The following is a 16,256-nucleotide window of genomic DNA, read 5'->3' as shown; positions in this document are numbered from 1 at the left end:
TTTTCTCCTTTTGAAGGTTTTTCACACACTGGTCCTGCAGAGAAGAGGTTGCCATCGTGGCACAGCGCTGAGGATCTGGTTTCAAAATATCTGCCAGGCTATCGAGCTGTTACTATGCAGCATGCTTTCAACATAACATAAAACCATGGTGGTTTTTCTCATTATATACGGTACAGAAGAGAGCGAGGCTTGAGAAGTGACCTTTATGCAACAAGAAAATGCAAGACGAGAAATTTTCCTCTGCGCTTTAACCATCATCAAATGCGATGTTACAGCTAAACAGCCACTGCTTAGATTTAACCATGTCTCCAGAATTGAAATTCATTAATAGAAAGGATTCACTTTGGTTTTATATTTAATGTAGAATGACAAAAAAAAAGTCCTCTCGTCCTCAATTTTGTACTATATAACCCTTGTAGGTGTTGATGTCAGAACACTAGGTAGACAGTTAAGAAGGAGGGAAGTATGTTTGAAATGGAATTTTTATCATAGGAAGTCAATGCATCATACCTGTGAAACAAAACTCCAAGCATTGGATAAATACCGGCATGCAGAAGCCAACTTCAGCATTACTCAAAATGAAGGCAGAATTTCCACAATGTCATGTTATATATGCACTCCAAGTAAAGAAACTCGTAAAACTATTTAGGTCTTGACTTAACCAAACAATACATTCAGCATAAATAGACAACCAGAATCACAGCAGGCGCCTGACTCAACATCTGCTCTACATTACAGTGCTGGCGAGCTCCGTGATTGATAGTAAATGAAACTCGATTTGGGGACTTTTGCTTTAGCTGAGGGATCGTTGCTTCAACACTTAGAACAAATCTCTGACTCTCTTCCACACTCTTTTCCTCCCCAGTCTCTCGCTCCCAGGTGTCTTCTCTGCGGCAGGAGGTGCTGACGGAGAATGCGACCCGGATGTCAGAGCGCTCCCAGCTGCTCCAGCAGACCCTGGGAGAGGAGTCCAAACAAGCTGACCTGCTGGAGAACATCTGGAAACTGGAAAACCTCTTCCAGAACCACAGCAACTGGCTGCAGAGGCTGGAGATCTTCATCAAGGTACAACACAAGATATCTGGATGCCCCATTTTATTGTATCTTAAATGTTTATAGAGGAAAGTGTGATTAATGAAGGTGGCCCAATTTAAACAGGAATACTCAGAAATGGTTCACCCCAGGCATCATTGAGTGTTTTGGTGCTTTGATCGTTAGAGACAAGCTTGTCTCCCGCATTTGACCAAAGAACAGATGCCCAGCCACCCTGTAGTGTTTTTAAGAATACTCTTTAGGGCTCTTCTATTCCACACCTCTGCTGTTAGCAGGAGCTTAACTGACTGGCCTGGGATCTGTAGCTCACTTGATTGGGTTCACTGTAGGCACAACAGTTGGTGGTACTTGACCTTTTTTTTGCTTATGGATCTCCTCTGTCTGATCTATCTAGACAGTGATTTAGCAAAAACATTTCTTTTTTGATGCCTCTGATGTTGACACCAGATGTGTTGCAGAATTCTTTTAAGAATCTCTACTGCAACCCTTTCTCAACCTTCAGCTGCCAGTGGGGTTGCATTGGTACGGCCACTGTTCTGAGGCCATGGCTCAGTCAGGGGCTTCTGCAAACTGGCTAGTTGGTGAAAAGAGAAGTGCCAAAGGGGGAGCATTGAAGGGCAACAAACCAACAATGCTTAATTAATTTAAGTTTAAGGTTGAAAAATAAAGGCTGATGATAGAAATACTACCATTAGTCAGAGTCCTTTTCCTTGCAGGGCTTGGAGGTGGAGCTGAGGAGCATGCAGGCTCACTCTCTACAGTCAGAAGGCTACCTGGTGCAGTTGGATGACAGGTTGTCCTCGCTAAGCAGCTCCGCGGGTCAGAACCTGACGAGCTTGAGTTCGGAGGTGGCCCGAGCATCCACGTGGCTTCGTGATCATGATGTCCTACTGAGGTACACGTTTAATACAGTTTTTGTAGTCTACTGCATTTAATAACATTCAAATGGACTTCTGTGGGATTCTGATTTACTTTAGGGAAACCTCGAGTCATGTGAGTGAACTGAGGGAAAAATTAGACGAGGTCAACTGGACAGTGGGAGCTGTCAACCACACCTTCAGCAACGATGTCAGTATTCACCATTTGAAGATACGTGACTTACAGGTTAGATGTTCATAATAGCTTGCACAAAAGTTACCTCTACATCAGATCTACTTTTCATAAACTGAGTCATAAACGTCCCACATTCAGATCCAGATCAGCAACATAACAGAGGACACCAGCAGTTTATGGGTGACCCATGTCCACACGGAGGCCCAGTTGAGGAATGAGATGGAGATCCTGAACACAATCACAGAGGACCTCCGTTTGAAGGACTGGGAGCACTCCACGGCTCTGAAGAACCTCACAATATTAGAAGGTGAGCAAAAAGATGTTGTTTGTTCTCATCAGCAAAATATGAATAGGAATGAAGAAGAACAGTTGGAGTATAGCATTAATAGAGAATAGAGAAAACATTAATACTTTATTAAAAACTTGAAAGAAGACCTCTAAACTGACACGCAACACTCAAACAGGTCATTTGGTTTAAATTCTTTGGAAATATGTGCTGATAGATTCAGTTAGTAAGTAACTAAGTAAGTAAAATGCATTTTATAGTACCTTTCACAGATAAAAATCACAAAGTGCTGAAATTAAAATATGACACATCATAATAATGTAAAAACATAGAACATAAAAGCATTAGCGAGAATGGCTTGGTACACTTACTGAATTTGCTGAACTTGCTAAACATCTTCCCAAAGCTCTTCTGTAGAGTTATTCTGCTACATTGTCTTCTGTGATCACGTAATACCCCATGACTTCATTATATTGAGACTGTGGCTCTACAGAAGCTGCACCATCTGTTGCAAAACTCCTTGTTCTTCATGTAACTGCGGCTTGCTTTTCATTATTATCATTATGGCTGTATAGGTGAACAGTCAGATCCCTCTGAGAACCTAGAGCTTTTGCATTGTACTGTACAGCCAGTGTGACCTTTGCAAAATAAAATGTACCATATATATCAAGAGAATACATTAAAAACATGCAAGAACATGAGAACTTTACATCATAGTATAATTAATCCCTTTGGGTGGACCTTAATGCCCCAAAAGATCTTTAACAACAGCACATCTGAGCCAGTGGATGCTTGTAGTGTGATTAAGCACAAGTGACCCTAGCATGCAAACATGATTTTACATTGTGGGAATATTGCCGAGGGCTTTTAAGCAGCTCTGAATGTTCTTCCTCCAATTTGTGCAGAACTGATTAGTCCCGACGTGGTATGACTCTCGCTGCCAGTGCACCAAATGACTTCTCTGGCTTGTTAAAATCAAAATAGGTATGCCATGATGTAATGCTGGCAGGGGACACAGCCCAAGCTGATTGATGACAAATGAAACTGAATGAGACCCATGATCTCGTGTCTGCTTCACATGTGGGTGGGATGCCATTTCTCCTGAGCCTGGAAACAATTGTGGGTTAAATTTAGACTCTACATACAGAATGAAAACTCAATCACTCTGCTCTGTCATTGGTTTTAGCTCTTTAGCCCCATTTGTTTGTTGTTAGCTCTCAGTCACCTCGGCCAAAAAAGGTTTTACATCTCTATCCATGTTTACCCTCCTTTTTGCTCTCATCTCTTTCCTCTTCTCTTCTTATTCAGTTCATTTGTCTTTAATTTCTCTGACTTGCTGTGATCTTCGTGCCACACATGGTACTTGTTGCATTAATAACAGAAACATGAGAAGTTGTTTAAAATATCGCTCCAAGACTTTTTTTGATGACTGATGCAAAAACTGTATAACTTACGGTAACATCTGCCTGCTAAGGGTAAATACACTAGATGATTTTAATTATGGCTTCCATATGTTAGTTCAGCCAGACAAGTCACATCTGAAATGAGTCTTTCGTTACAGCAGAAGACTACGGCTAGAGTTCGGTGTCCAGGCACCAGAGCTCATCACTCCAATACGATATACAAATTGAGGAGTGACAAGTAAACATCCCATCAAAGCCTACAAATGGATGGTTTGGTTCATCAATCAGGGTCAAAACAGCATGGTCAAAATAGCTTGCCAAACTGGGAGGTTGTGTTTGGTAAATGACGGGAGGCATGTTATTGTGTCTGATGCAATGCAGCTCGAGTTGCTTAGTGAACTGTTTTGCAATCTTCCATCCATCCATCCATACATACATACATTCATGCATACATACATACATAAATACATACATGCATAAATACATATATGCATACATGCATAAATACATTTTCTTAACCGCTTGTCCAGTTGAGGGCCATGGGGGTCCCATGAGTATCCCATGTACAGTGAATCATGGGATACACTAGACAGGTCATCTGCTACTGAATACAGGTAACCATTCACAACCACATTTCATATGATGTAATGTCCTACAACCCTAACCCAATCTTTGCTGCAGGGGTCTTGCTTCACAACATGTTCTCACTCCCAAAAACTAATATTTTATGCTAGGTGACAATTCGTCAACATATTGCGCTTCCAGGCACCTAACACGTCCCTAAATGATGAGATCGGAAAAACGAGGAAACATGAAAAACGTTTGGAATCAATCTACACGTGTTCGTTCATTTTACTTAAATCCTTTGGAAAACACTGTTTAACGTCATTATAGTGATGGTTAAGGCTAGGGATAAGGTTATGGTTAGCATTAGGGACAAGGTTGGGGTTAGGGCTAGAATACATGGCTGGAACGTGTATTACCTCAGGACCGTGATTGTACTGGATTTCACCCATAACTCGGCACGTAGCATAAGAACGCGGAAGGTCACCTTTCGCGTTCCTCAGGAACGCCGCAGGACTTGACCAATCGTCGGGATGTTACGCCTTGGGGGTGAGAACGGGCTGTGCTTCAGGGTATGGGTTGCCAGCCAAAGAGAAAGCTCAGGCCCCTCATTCCAAAGGTATCCCAATGGTAGAAATGTGGATTTTAATGTGATAATGGCAAAATTATTCAAACTAAATTCATGTCTTTACAGATAACTGCAAAATTCTGCTGTAAGAATGTCTGACCTAATGTAGGGAAGGTCTAGCTGTAGCCACACAGTCTCTAAGGCTGATTTGATAACCAACAAACCCCAGCAAACGTCACTACAATGAAGCGAATTCTACAGTTTGAATAATATAAGTTAAGAATTTTTGTTAGGCTGTCAGTGTGTGGTAAATCTACAGCTCATTCTTATTCAATAATCTGATCTAATGTGATCTTTAAGATTGATCTGAGCTAACCCAAGATTTGCCACACGATACAAAAGGAACTAAAGACGAAGATGCTTTTTTTGTTAAACGGTATTTTCAAGTTCAATAATGAACTTTCAGTATTTACTTCGTGGATTCAAGTACGAAGGATATGGAAATGTGGAATCTATATTCTCGTGTTAATTCTCTTTTGATTTCAATCTTACGAAACAACAGAACATTTGTAACATTTCAAAACATTGACCAGTGGAGCTTCTGATTATTGTTCCTTCAAACTAGGTGTAATGTCTGGAGTTCAGTGAAGGTGAACCTGATGGAAGAGACATTTATGGGAAATATGATCAAAATTTCTGGTTTTATTTTTGCCATCTTAATTGATTTTGTAAGAAAAAGAGGTCAGTGGAACATCAGTACACACACATTTTCCAGCCATTAAATCCAACAGTTAGGTCAGAGATTTTTTTCTTTTGTTTTTGCCAAATAAAGTAGCAAAACTCAGGCTGGGAAGTTTTTTTTTTCTTCTTCTCATATTCATTCGTTACGTTTAAAAAAATATTGAATCCTTCAGTTTGCATCATGTAACTTTTTCATTAGTAAAGTGTGTGTAATTGTGTTGAGTGCATAATTCTTTCATACTCCACAATCAGCTTAAAAAAAAACTATTTTCTGTGAACGCGTTTCAGTATTTAAACCTGATCTGATAAGAATAATTGTAAAAAATGTCACTGGGGCTTATCACCACATGACTTTCAATCAAACAACATACTGACATTTAAATGAGTTACATTTCTCTCACAGATAATTCATTTATGGTTATACAAATACACCTTGTTTGATCAGAGCTATCTGTGTTTAATTACAGTTTTAGGATTTAAAAAAGAAAAACTAAAATTTCTTAAAGTTCACATTAAAACCTGTCTGACTTTTTTTTCACTCTTGTGTGTTAAATATCTTTTCATAATCTGTATGAGCTCATAGGTCTGTGGAGTCTCCACCTTAAGAGATCTAAACAACAAAAATGTAAACATATGTCTCAGGATTATAAAGAAAATATTCTAAGATTGGTGCAATGACATAACTTTATAACAGCCTGTCTGTGCCCTTCAACAGCGGCACTTTCCTCTCTTTTTTGTTTTTTCACGTTTTCTTTCCATGTTTTTGTTCCTAATCCCTCCTTTCTTGCTGTGTCATTACAACTTTTCTCCACTCTCGGTTTCTGTGTATGTTACCATGTATTCCAGCCGTGCCAGTGTTTAATTGGCATGAAGCAAGCGTTGTCTACTCGGGTTTCATAACTATCTTTCACTGTGACAGCAGTGTGCATGTATCTTTGTGTGTTTTCACATGTTACCTATTTGACTTCACTCTGTTAATGTGTGTGTGTATCGTTGCTGCTATTCATGAGCAGCCCCACATTTCATTGCTTAAGGACACCACCAAATGAGAGGTCATTTGTAAAAGCCATAATAATGTGACTCAGTTTTCTGAGGTGCTGGAACTCTAGGCCACATAGCGTCTGTAGTTTTTTAAAAATTATTATTAATATTTACTTACATTTAGCTAACAATAGATCACCAAAAGACTGTTCTTGTCATAAAACGCTTTGTGGCAGGCAGGAGATGAGGACTCAAAATGCAGGACTCACAGACTCGAGGGTGAACTCAAAACCACAGCTTTATTTGCTGGTCACAGAAAAACAAGCATACAAAGTAAACTAAACTGGGGAATAACACACTAAACTCACAGGGAGATCCACACAGCATGAGGAACGACACGACACTGACTCAGAGAAACACAGGGAAGTACACACACTTGGAAGTAACGAGGGGAATGAGACACAGAAGGAGAGCACAGCTGGGGGAAATCAGAACTGACGAGACAAGGAAGCGTAAACTGAACACATTCACATAAGACACTGACCTTCAAAGTAAAACAGGAAGTAAGACACAGAGACGCGAACTTGACACGGTGGAGACAGCAACTAAGAAACACAGAGATGTAAACCATAAGACAGAGGGCTCTAAGAACCGAAAGCCACAGAAGGAAACTCAAACATGCAGATACAGACTTACACAGAACAGAGGGGACCCAGAGAAACATGAAGGACAAGGGATCAAAACTAGAAACCATAGAATAACTCACACAAGTGCAATAATACAAAAAATCACAAAGAATTAACACGCTGGGTCAGGAGACCCAGTACCCTGACAGTTCTCCTCAGCATGCCAGTAAATGTTGTCCAGCATTGGATAAACATACTCAGGATCTGAATGGTTAGTTGTTGTTGGGGGCCTTTTTGTTTGGGTTTTTTTAATCTATATAAATACATAAGCTTTGTGGCAAGGTGCCATAATAGCAGTCCAACAAAAAATGTCAGCCAAATCTGTTTGTTTTTTCCTGTGTTTTGGATTAAGATCTTGTTTCCTTTTCAAATTTTTTCACTCTCACTTTGTCCTTCAAGGCCAGTGTACTAAACATATGTTCCAGATAAAGTAGGAATGATACAAAAATTTATGAAGCTCCATATTCTTGATGAAAAGTGTGATGAAAGAAATTCCCAGATCAAATTCCTTGTTTACTTCAATTAATGTTCAACATAAAGCAAGCATGGGAACAAATAGAGAAGGCTCATTATTCATACTTGTATTAAATTCAGATATATTTTGTACTATATCAGTGTAGTATCACTGTGCAATAGTCTAGACACTGTGTAGAAACACTTTGGCTCTTAAGCCTCCATCATGACTCACTTCTTATAAAATAATCCCATCCACTTACATCCATACAGCCACTTTCTGCAAACAGATCTGTCTGTTCTTTGCTACAACATCCTGTAAGGCAAGGCAAGTTTATTTATATAGCACAATTCAACAACAAGGTGATTCAAAGTGCTTTACAGAGACATTAAAAAACAAAAACAAATAAAAAGCATGATTTAAAATTGATTACAAAAAACAGTAGGTAAAATCAGAACAGTAGATAAAATCAGTAGTTAAAATGTAAGTTTTGAAATTTAAGCTTAAAAGTGTGGATTTGGTGCTTTATTCAAATGCAGCTGAGAATAGGTGAGTCTTCAACCTGGATTTAAATAAACTGAGTGTTTCAGCTGATCTGAGGCTTTCTGGGAGTTTGTTCCAGATATATGGAGCATAAAAGCTGAATGCAGCTTCTCCGTGTCTGGTTCTAACTCTGGGAACTGATAAAAAAAAAATGGATCTAGATGACCTGAGGGATCTGGAAGGTTCATACTGGGTCAGGAGGTCACTGATGTATTTTGGTCCTAAACCATTCAGAGCTTTATATGCCAGCATCAGAACTTTAAAGTCTATCCTCTGACGGACAGGCAGCCAGTGTAAAGACCTCAGAGCTGGACTGATGTGGTCCACTTTTTTGGTCTTAGTGAGGACTCGAGCAGCAGAGTTCTGAATGAGCTGTAGTTGTCTGACTGACTTTTTAGGTAGACCTGTAAAGATGCTGTTACAGTAATCAAGCCTACTAAAGATGAATGCATGGACTAGTTTTTCCAGGTCCTGTTGAGACATCAGATCTTTTATCCTTGAAATATTCTTGAGGTGATAGTAAGCTGATTTTGTTATTGTCTTAATGTGTTTATCTAAGTTTAGGTCTGCATCCATCACTACACCCAAATTTCTCGCCTGGTTCGTGGTTTTTAGATGTATAGATTGAAGTTCTCTGGTGACCTGTAATCGTTTTTCTTTGGCGCCAAAGACTATTACCTCAGTTTTGTTTTTGTTTAGCTGGAGAAAATTGTGGCACAACCAGTCATTAATTTCCTCAATGCATTTACCAAGAGCCTGCACAGGGCCTTGGTCTCCTGGTGACATTGTGATATATATTTGTGATTCATCTGCATAGCTGTGGTAGTTTATTTTGTTGTTCTTTATAATCTGTGCCAGTGGGAGCATGTAAATGTTAAACAGAAGGGGTCCCAAGATGGAACCTTGGGGAACTCCACATGTGATGCTTGTCTGCTCAGATGTGAAGTTACCTATTGATACAAAGTATTTCCTGTTTTCTAAGTATGTTTTGAACCAGTTTAGTACAGTTCCTGAAAGACCTGCCCAGTTCTCCAGTCGTTTGAGTAATATGTTGTGGTCAACAGTATCAAATGCTGCACTGAGATCCAGTAAAACTAAGACTGACATTTTTCCACTATCTGTATTCAGACATATGTCATTAAACACTTTGGTCAGAGCGGTTTCAGTGCTGTGGTTCTGTCTAAAACCTGACTGGAAGGCATCGTAGCAATTATTCTGTTTTAAGAAGTAACTGAGCTGTTGAGAAACTGCTTTTTCAATGATCTTACTTAAAAATGGGAGATTTGAGATCGGCCTGTAGTTGTTCATTTGTGTCTTGTCAAGCTTGTCCTTTTTCAGTATAGGTTTAATTACAGCAGTTTTTAGTGATTCTGGAAACACGCCTGATATTAAAGAAAAGTTGACGATCTGTAACAGGTCTGACTCTAAAGTCTTTGAGACCTTTTTGAAAAAACTTGTTGGCAGGACATCTAAACAGCAGGAGGAGGAGTTCAGTTGACCTAAGATGTCATCCAGGTCTTTGCTGTTAATAGGGTGAAACTGTTTGGTGGTGTTTGAACAGTTTTTCGGTGGACACAGTACATATCCTGGATCTGCTGTTGATGTACCAGTTGCTTGTCTAATCTTTTGGATTTTGTCTGTGAAGATTTGGCAAAGTCATTGCAGGCCATGGTCGAATGAAGTTCAGCTGCCACTGACACAGGAGGGTTTGTTAGCCTGTCAACTGTAGAAAATAAGACCCGAGCATTATGACTGTTTTTGGTGATGATGTCAGAGAAGTAGGACCTCCTTGCACTCCTCAGTTGTAAATTATAATTGTGAAGTTTCTCTTTATAGATGTCATAATGAACCTGGAGGTTTGTTTTTCTCCATCTGCGCTCAGCTTTCCTACACTCTCTTTTTTCATTTTTCACTAGTGTGGAGTTTCTCCATGGAGACTTCTTCCTTCCAGAGATAACCTTCACCTTAATGGGAGCAATAGTGTCCATTACATTTAACATTTTAGCACTGAAGCTATTGACGAGCTCATTGACTGAACCTCTGGACAGGCCAGGTGTTAATGGGAAGACCTGGTTAAAGATCTCACTACTGTTTTCAATTATACACCGTTTTGTGATCACTGCTGTTGATATATTTGTGTGGGCTGAGATTTTACTTTCAAAGAAAACACAGTAATGATCACACAGGCCCACATCAGACACAGTAACCTTTGAAATGCTCAGGCCTTTGGAGATCAGTAGGTCAAGAGTGTGTCCTCTATTATGTGTGGCCTCTGTTACATGCTGAGTCAGCCCAAAGTTGCCCAGAGTGTTACTCAGGTCTTTAGTCCCTTTGTCCTGAGGGTTGTCCACATGGATGTTAAAATCCCCAACAATAATTACACAGTCGAAATCAACACAGATCACAGACAGCAGTTCACTGAGGTCATTAAAAAAGTCTGTGCAGTATTTGGGAGGCCTGTAAACATTAAGAAACACAGCTTTGGATGGGGCCTTCAGCTGTAAAGCCACATATTCAAAAGACTGAAAACTTCCAGGAGATAGCTGCTTACATTGAAATGATTCATTAAATAGGACAGCAACCCCTCCTCCTCTCCTGCTCGCCCTGGCCTCACTGATAAAACTGTAGTTAGGAGGGGTCGTCTCGATGAGAACAGCTCCACTGTTACTTTGGTCCAACCAAGTTTCAGTTAAAAACATAAACTCAAGGCTGTGCTCAGTGATTAAATCATTAATTAAAAATGTTTTCCCAGCTAAAGATCTAACGTTTAATAAAGCCAACTTAAGTGTTTTAGGGCATTACTTGTCCCCTCGTGTTTGGGAGCAGTCTATGGCACACAAGGTATGTTTACTATATTTAAAGATTTTTTAGAGTGCAGCTCTCTGTGTTTTGACCAGGCCACATGTCTCCTTCTGTCACCTAAAAGTACAGAAATTTTAAAACCTTCTAGTAAACAGGGTCCCAGCTTCTCCTGGGAAAAGTCACCACTGCCATAATCCTCGCAGCCCGGACCCTCCACACATCACACATCAGACTGCGGAGACAGGGCATGAAGGTGGTAAGGAGGAACTAAGGGGGGCGAGGCTCTGCAATGTAACTTCGATTGCTCTGTTGAGGGCGGGGCTCGATGGCGAACCTTTGGCTGCTCCGGTGGGGGGTTTATGGGGGACAAAAAGGGATTGGGCCGGGGGGTAGATCTGAGCCTAGCATTGACCCGCTCCATCATCTCCTCAGTGAATTTCAGGTGTGGGGAGGAGGGAGAAAGGGAGGGGGAGGAGGGTGATGGCCTGTCAGGGGTTTGGGGGACTGGGGAAGGTCGTGGTCCCTGGTCCTGGTCGTTGGTGTTGTTGAGAGAGTTGGAGGCAAATAGGGACCCCTCTTCTTGCCTCTGATGTCTCTCCTTTCTGAAGCTCTTCTGGGGTGGGGGCAGATGAGGATCCTCCTCAAGGTTTCTGCTGGGCTTTGTCTGTTCTTGGAGTACTGTTTGTTCCTCTTTATGAGATAACTCCTCGTTTATCTCAGCCTTGGCACCAAGCACAGATGGATGACGTATGGAATAAAACAAGTTGGAGGTGAACAGTTTCACCCCTGACTTGTTAAAATTAAATCCATTTGCTTTAAACAGATGCCTGTGTTCCCAAAAATATTAAAATTCTTGATAAAATGCACTGAGTGGTCAGTACATGCTGATATAAGCCATTTATTCAGTGCAAACAACCTGCTGAATCTCTCGTCCCCTCCTGAATCTCTCGTCCCCTCCTCTGATGGGCGGTACAGGTCCACTGATGAATACAGCTGCATTCAGAGAGTTTACAGTATTTAATAATCCAGTAAAGTCCCGTTTCAGAACCTCCGACTGTTGTTTGGACACATTGTTTGACCCTGTATGCAGAACAAGGTTTGTCACAGTTGGATATTCATCTGCAATTTGAAGAATTCTCTCCTTCAGGTTCTTGACCGTATCCTTAGGAAAGCAGAGGACTTGTGAGACAGAGTGTTCTTACCGCACATCCTTTACATCCTTTACGGCAGAGTCACCCACAATCAGAGTTTCAGGCCTAGCCTTTAGCTTTCCCTGTGGCCTTTCACTTTTCAACAGATTTTCAGACCTTACTTCGCTACTTTTAGATGGATGGTTGTCCGATATAGATCCAGGGTCCTTTGATAGTGGAGCAAATCTGTTCTGCAGTTTGACATTCAGTTGTTTTGGAGGTTTGTTGTTAACCTTCCTATTCACGGTTGTCCAGTCCTGTTTCCTCTCGTATACAGGGGTAGAAGAAGGAAGTGAAAGCCAGTCAGTTTCAGAGATTTCAGCTCGCTGTGCCCTGCCTGTGATACGTCCTCCCCCTTCCAGGAGACATGATTTATGTCTTGGTTTTGCACCAAGACAGTCCAAGGGGGGATCATCGCTTGAGGATTTATTATAATGCACAGAGTCTACTTTCTTGGTCATGTTATCTGTGCTCCTTAGCTGTGTACTAGCTTGCTCATCACCATTGTTTTGAATCAAAGGCAAGGTTGTTTCATTTCCACACAGTCCATTTACCACCACGTTTACTTCTAAGCGATGACTTTTTGTCTCCAGTACTGCAATCTTCTGCAGGAGGCTGTGGTAGTCATCTGTGGAGAGGGAAGGCATCTTGTTGCTAGTTAGCCTAGCGGTTAGCACCTTTCCAGGCTATTGAGGCTGTTCGGTGCCCAGACGCTGTAATCAGGCTTCAGCTGTGTGTAGGCCACAGACACACGTTAAGAACTGTTAAGAACACTTTAGTCCTAATGATCTATAAGTGTCCAGTGTCCAGAAGCTATCGCAGGTAAGCTCATACGGAAGAAAGATAAAAAAAATAAAAGGAAAAAAATTAAAATAAATATCAATAAAAGAAGGAAAGCAAATCAATAAAAGAAGCAAAGCATTCTCAACTAACATCAACACAGGTGATGCCTTGTGTCATTTGTTATTGTGGTAAATTAGATGATCTTTTTTCTGGACTGCACATGTGTAGACAAAACAAAACGAGCTGTTGGGCCACACTTCAGATTTGTAACAAGACTGGATATTGGACGGAGGCGCCTGAACTCTTCACTGGAATTACATTCTTGGACCGAGCTGTCAGATGTTTTCAGGCTGATCCAGGAGGGGCCACTGGGCTTGTTATTGTTGAAACCCTGTCAGCTGACTAGTGTCTTCGAGAGCCAGAAGATTATTAATGTGAAACTCTGCTTAAACAAACTTTTACAGACCACCAGAGTAAAATGTCTTCTCAAAAGATTAGGCTTAAAAGCCAAAAGCCTTTTGGCTGGTGTCAGTGCATTTTTGTTACTATGAGTGGATGTGATGGGGATTCAGACATGAGCAGCATGTCCTGCTCAGATGTACTTCCTTTCAAATGTATTGATTTATTGCTTACTAGCCGCAAATCTTTCTATCCCTATAAGGTCTGGGCCATCATATGTAATAAACCTAAACTTAACCCAACCTAGAAAGGCAAAACTGTCTCAGTCATGTGAAAAACAAAGTTTTCACAAGACTATACAGTGAAATAATCGTTTATAACATCTTTTTAAGATTGCTTTAGTTCATTGCCATTGCAGCATCAGTTTATGCAAAGCTCTCTGAAGGTCCTGCTATCCCTATTTTCAGAGTGGAGATCTGGACTGTGGGCCATTGCAACAACTTGATCCTTTTCCTCTTTCAGTCATTTTGTTGGCGATCATTGTCCTGTTGCTGGTGTCGGACAGTTGGACTCACATTTTACTCTGGAATTCTTTGGCATGTAGAGGAGTTCAAGATTGACTCAATGACTGTATCCAGGTCCTGGTCATGTGGTTGCACAACAAGCCCAAATCTTCCCCTCTCCATCACCATGCTGACATGAACTATGTGCTTATAGGCTGTGTGCTAGGCATAGTGGATCTTCACTTTGAGTTTGTTCTGGTAACACTTCCAAATCCGCCTTAATTTTACTTAATTTTACTGTCATGAACTTTAACATTTAACATGGTAACTGTGGCTTATAGTGTCTGAGACGTAGCTTCTGAGGTTTTAGCAGTTTCTCTGAACATTGCAAAGTCAGCATGCTGCTTCTTACCTTCAGTAACTCCAATGGAAGCAATAAGGTTGTAGTTTGTTTTTTTGGGTTTTTTTTTTTAAAAGGACTGTACTCTGGTTGCCTAAAGCTGAAGTAAGCGTTGGGTTGTCAGTATTTTGAAAAAAAAAAATACATGTGTGTGTGGGTCCAAAGAAAAATTGTGGGATTAAAGAAAATTGCTAAGGAATTACTGACTGAGTGAACAGGGTATTATTTATGGCAAATCCAGCTCAGGACGTGTGCACAAAGGCTTTAATGGAAACCTTTTCTGACACATCACTTTCTAAAATATTTATGTACACTTGGTAGATTCAGTCCTTTGCCTAATTTAACAACTACTGCATTTAAATATAGTTTTTGTTACAGATCAGTTAGCCAATTTTTCATCATTCCAATTCATCATTTGGTCATCTGCCTGTCATGACTTTAAAATGCCTGATGTATTTTTATCAACTGTAATCAAGCCAATTTAATTTATGTCAGTTTTACAACTAATTTAATGGTGTCAAACTCATTTTGGTTCAGAGGCTGCACACAGTCCAGTTCAATCTAAAGTGCACCCGTCCAATTAAACTATTCCCTAATAACCTATTAAGAGGTTTAAGTACTTTTTAAAAACATTTACATTTCACATTCAGAAGGAAATTCAGACTCTCTTGAGATGGAAGTTCAAAATACATGTCCTTCTTGGCAATTTTCACAATTAAAAAGCCATAAAGTCGACTCTTTTGGCCACGTTTGACTTTGCTGCTTTTGGCACAGCTGATAATGATATTCTAATTAAGAGACTTAAGCTCTTAATATATTCGAGTATATCAAGAGCTTTTCAGTTGTTTCTTCTAATTTTGTTTCCACTCTTGTAACTTTACTTTGTAGTGTGCCCCAAGGTACGGTTCTGAGGTCTGTCTTGTTTGCTTTGTATATGCGTCCACTTGGACACATCCTGAATACCTCTGAAGGCATCTCATTGTTACACAGATAATAGTTGTACATTTAATTTAAACCCCAAAATGTAGCCAAATTTTCTGTCCTCAGGACTGCATCCATGTTATAAAGAACAGGATGGAAGCCAAACATCTGTCTTTAAATACTAACATAAGAACGAAGGTTCTTATCTGTGCCCCTGACAACTTCATTTCCACACTTATTGAGAATTTTGGACGCATTTCATGTTCAGTTCTCCTGACTGTGAGAAATTTGGGTGTTACTTTTGATCAGGCATTGAGTTTTGATAAGAATGTTGGCTGTATTATATAAATGTGTTTTTATCATCTGCAGAACATTGGCAGTATTAAGTATATTCTGATTACACATACTTTTATTTCATCATGCCCTTATTATTGTGATTCATTATTCCTATGCCTGCAAAAATCATCCCTGGATCACTTACAAATAGTACAGAATGCTGCTGCAAGTCTTCTCATCAGGTGCACCAAAAGCTTCCATGTGACACTGATTCTGACCTCTTTATGTTAAAGTTTAGGATTCAGTTTAAGATTTCGAGGATCACATTCAGATCTGTCCCTATATTAGTGATCTACTACATCTATAAGTAACTACTAGGTTATTCAGTGCTTGTTGCTTGTACAAAGGTCCAGGTTAAGGACAAAAAACAGAATGCAGGTTTGTGATTGTGACTCCCAGGTTGTGGAACTCTCTCTCATTGGACCTAAACTTCTTTTTAAAGGTATCGACGGTGTCCACAGATCGTAAGAGTAACTTGTGAAGGCTTGCTTTTATTTAGTTTTATCCATTTATACTGTTTTAATTGTTGTATTTTATTTTATATAGCAATTTGTCATAATTGGGAGACAAAAATACAAAATCCTCAACCC

The 16,256-nt window shown here is 40.1% G+C and overlaps 1 protein-coding gene across 1 annotated transcript in view; it reads left to right on the top strand.

The window, feature by feature from the left end:
• Window positions 1–16,256, top strand: part of scara5 (scavenger receptor class A, member 5 (putative)) — a 119,555-nt gene that overhangs the window by 44,163 nt on the left and 59,136 nt on the right. Inside the window, exons 4-7 of the mRNA XM_080881903.1 lie at window positions 866–1,065; window positions 1,770–1,948; window positions 2,031–2,157; window positions 2,245–2,413. Coding sequence (XP_080738029.1) covers window positions 866–1,065; window positions 1,770–1,948; window positions 2,031–2,157; window positions 2,245–2,413 — 675 coding nt within the window. The remainder of the gene's footprint in view (window positions 1–865; window positions 1,066–1,769; window positions 1,949–2,030; window positions 2,158–2,244; window positions 2,414–16,256) is intronic.

Source organism: Rhamphochromis sp. 'chilingali', assembly GCF_963969265.1.
Source record: "Rhamphochromis sp. 'chilingali' genome assembly, chromosome: 5".
NCBI classification, from domain to species: domain Eukaryota; kingdom Metazoa; phylum Chordata; class Actinopteri; order Cichliformes; family Cichlidae; genus Rhamphochromis; species Rhamphochromis sp. 'chilingali'.
Note: the sequence above shows the minus strand (reverse complement) of the source record. Positions and strands in the feature narration are given on the sequence as shown.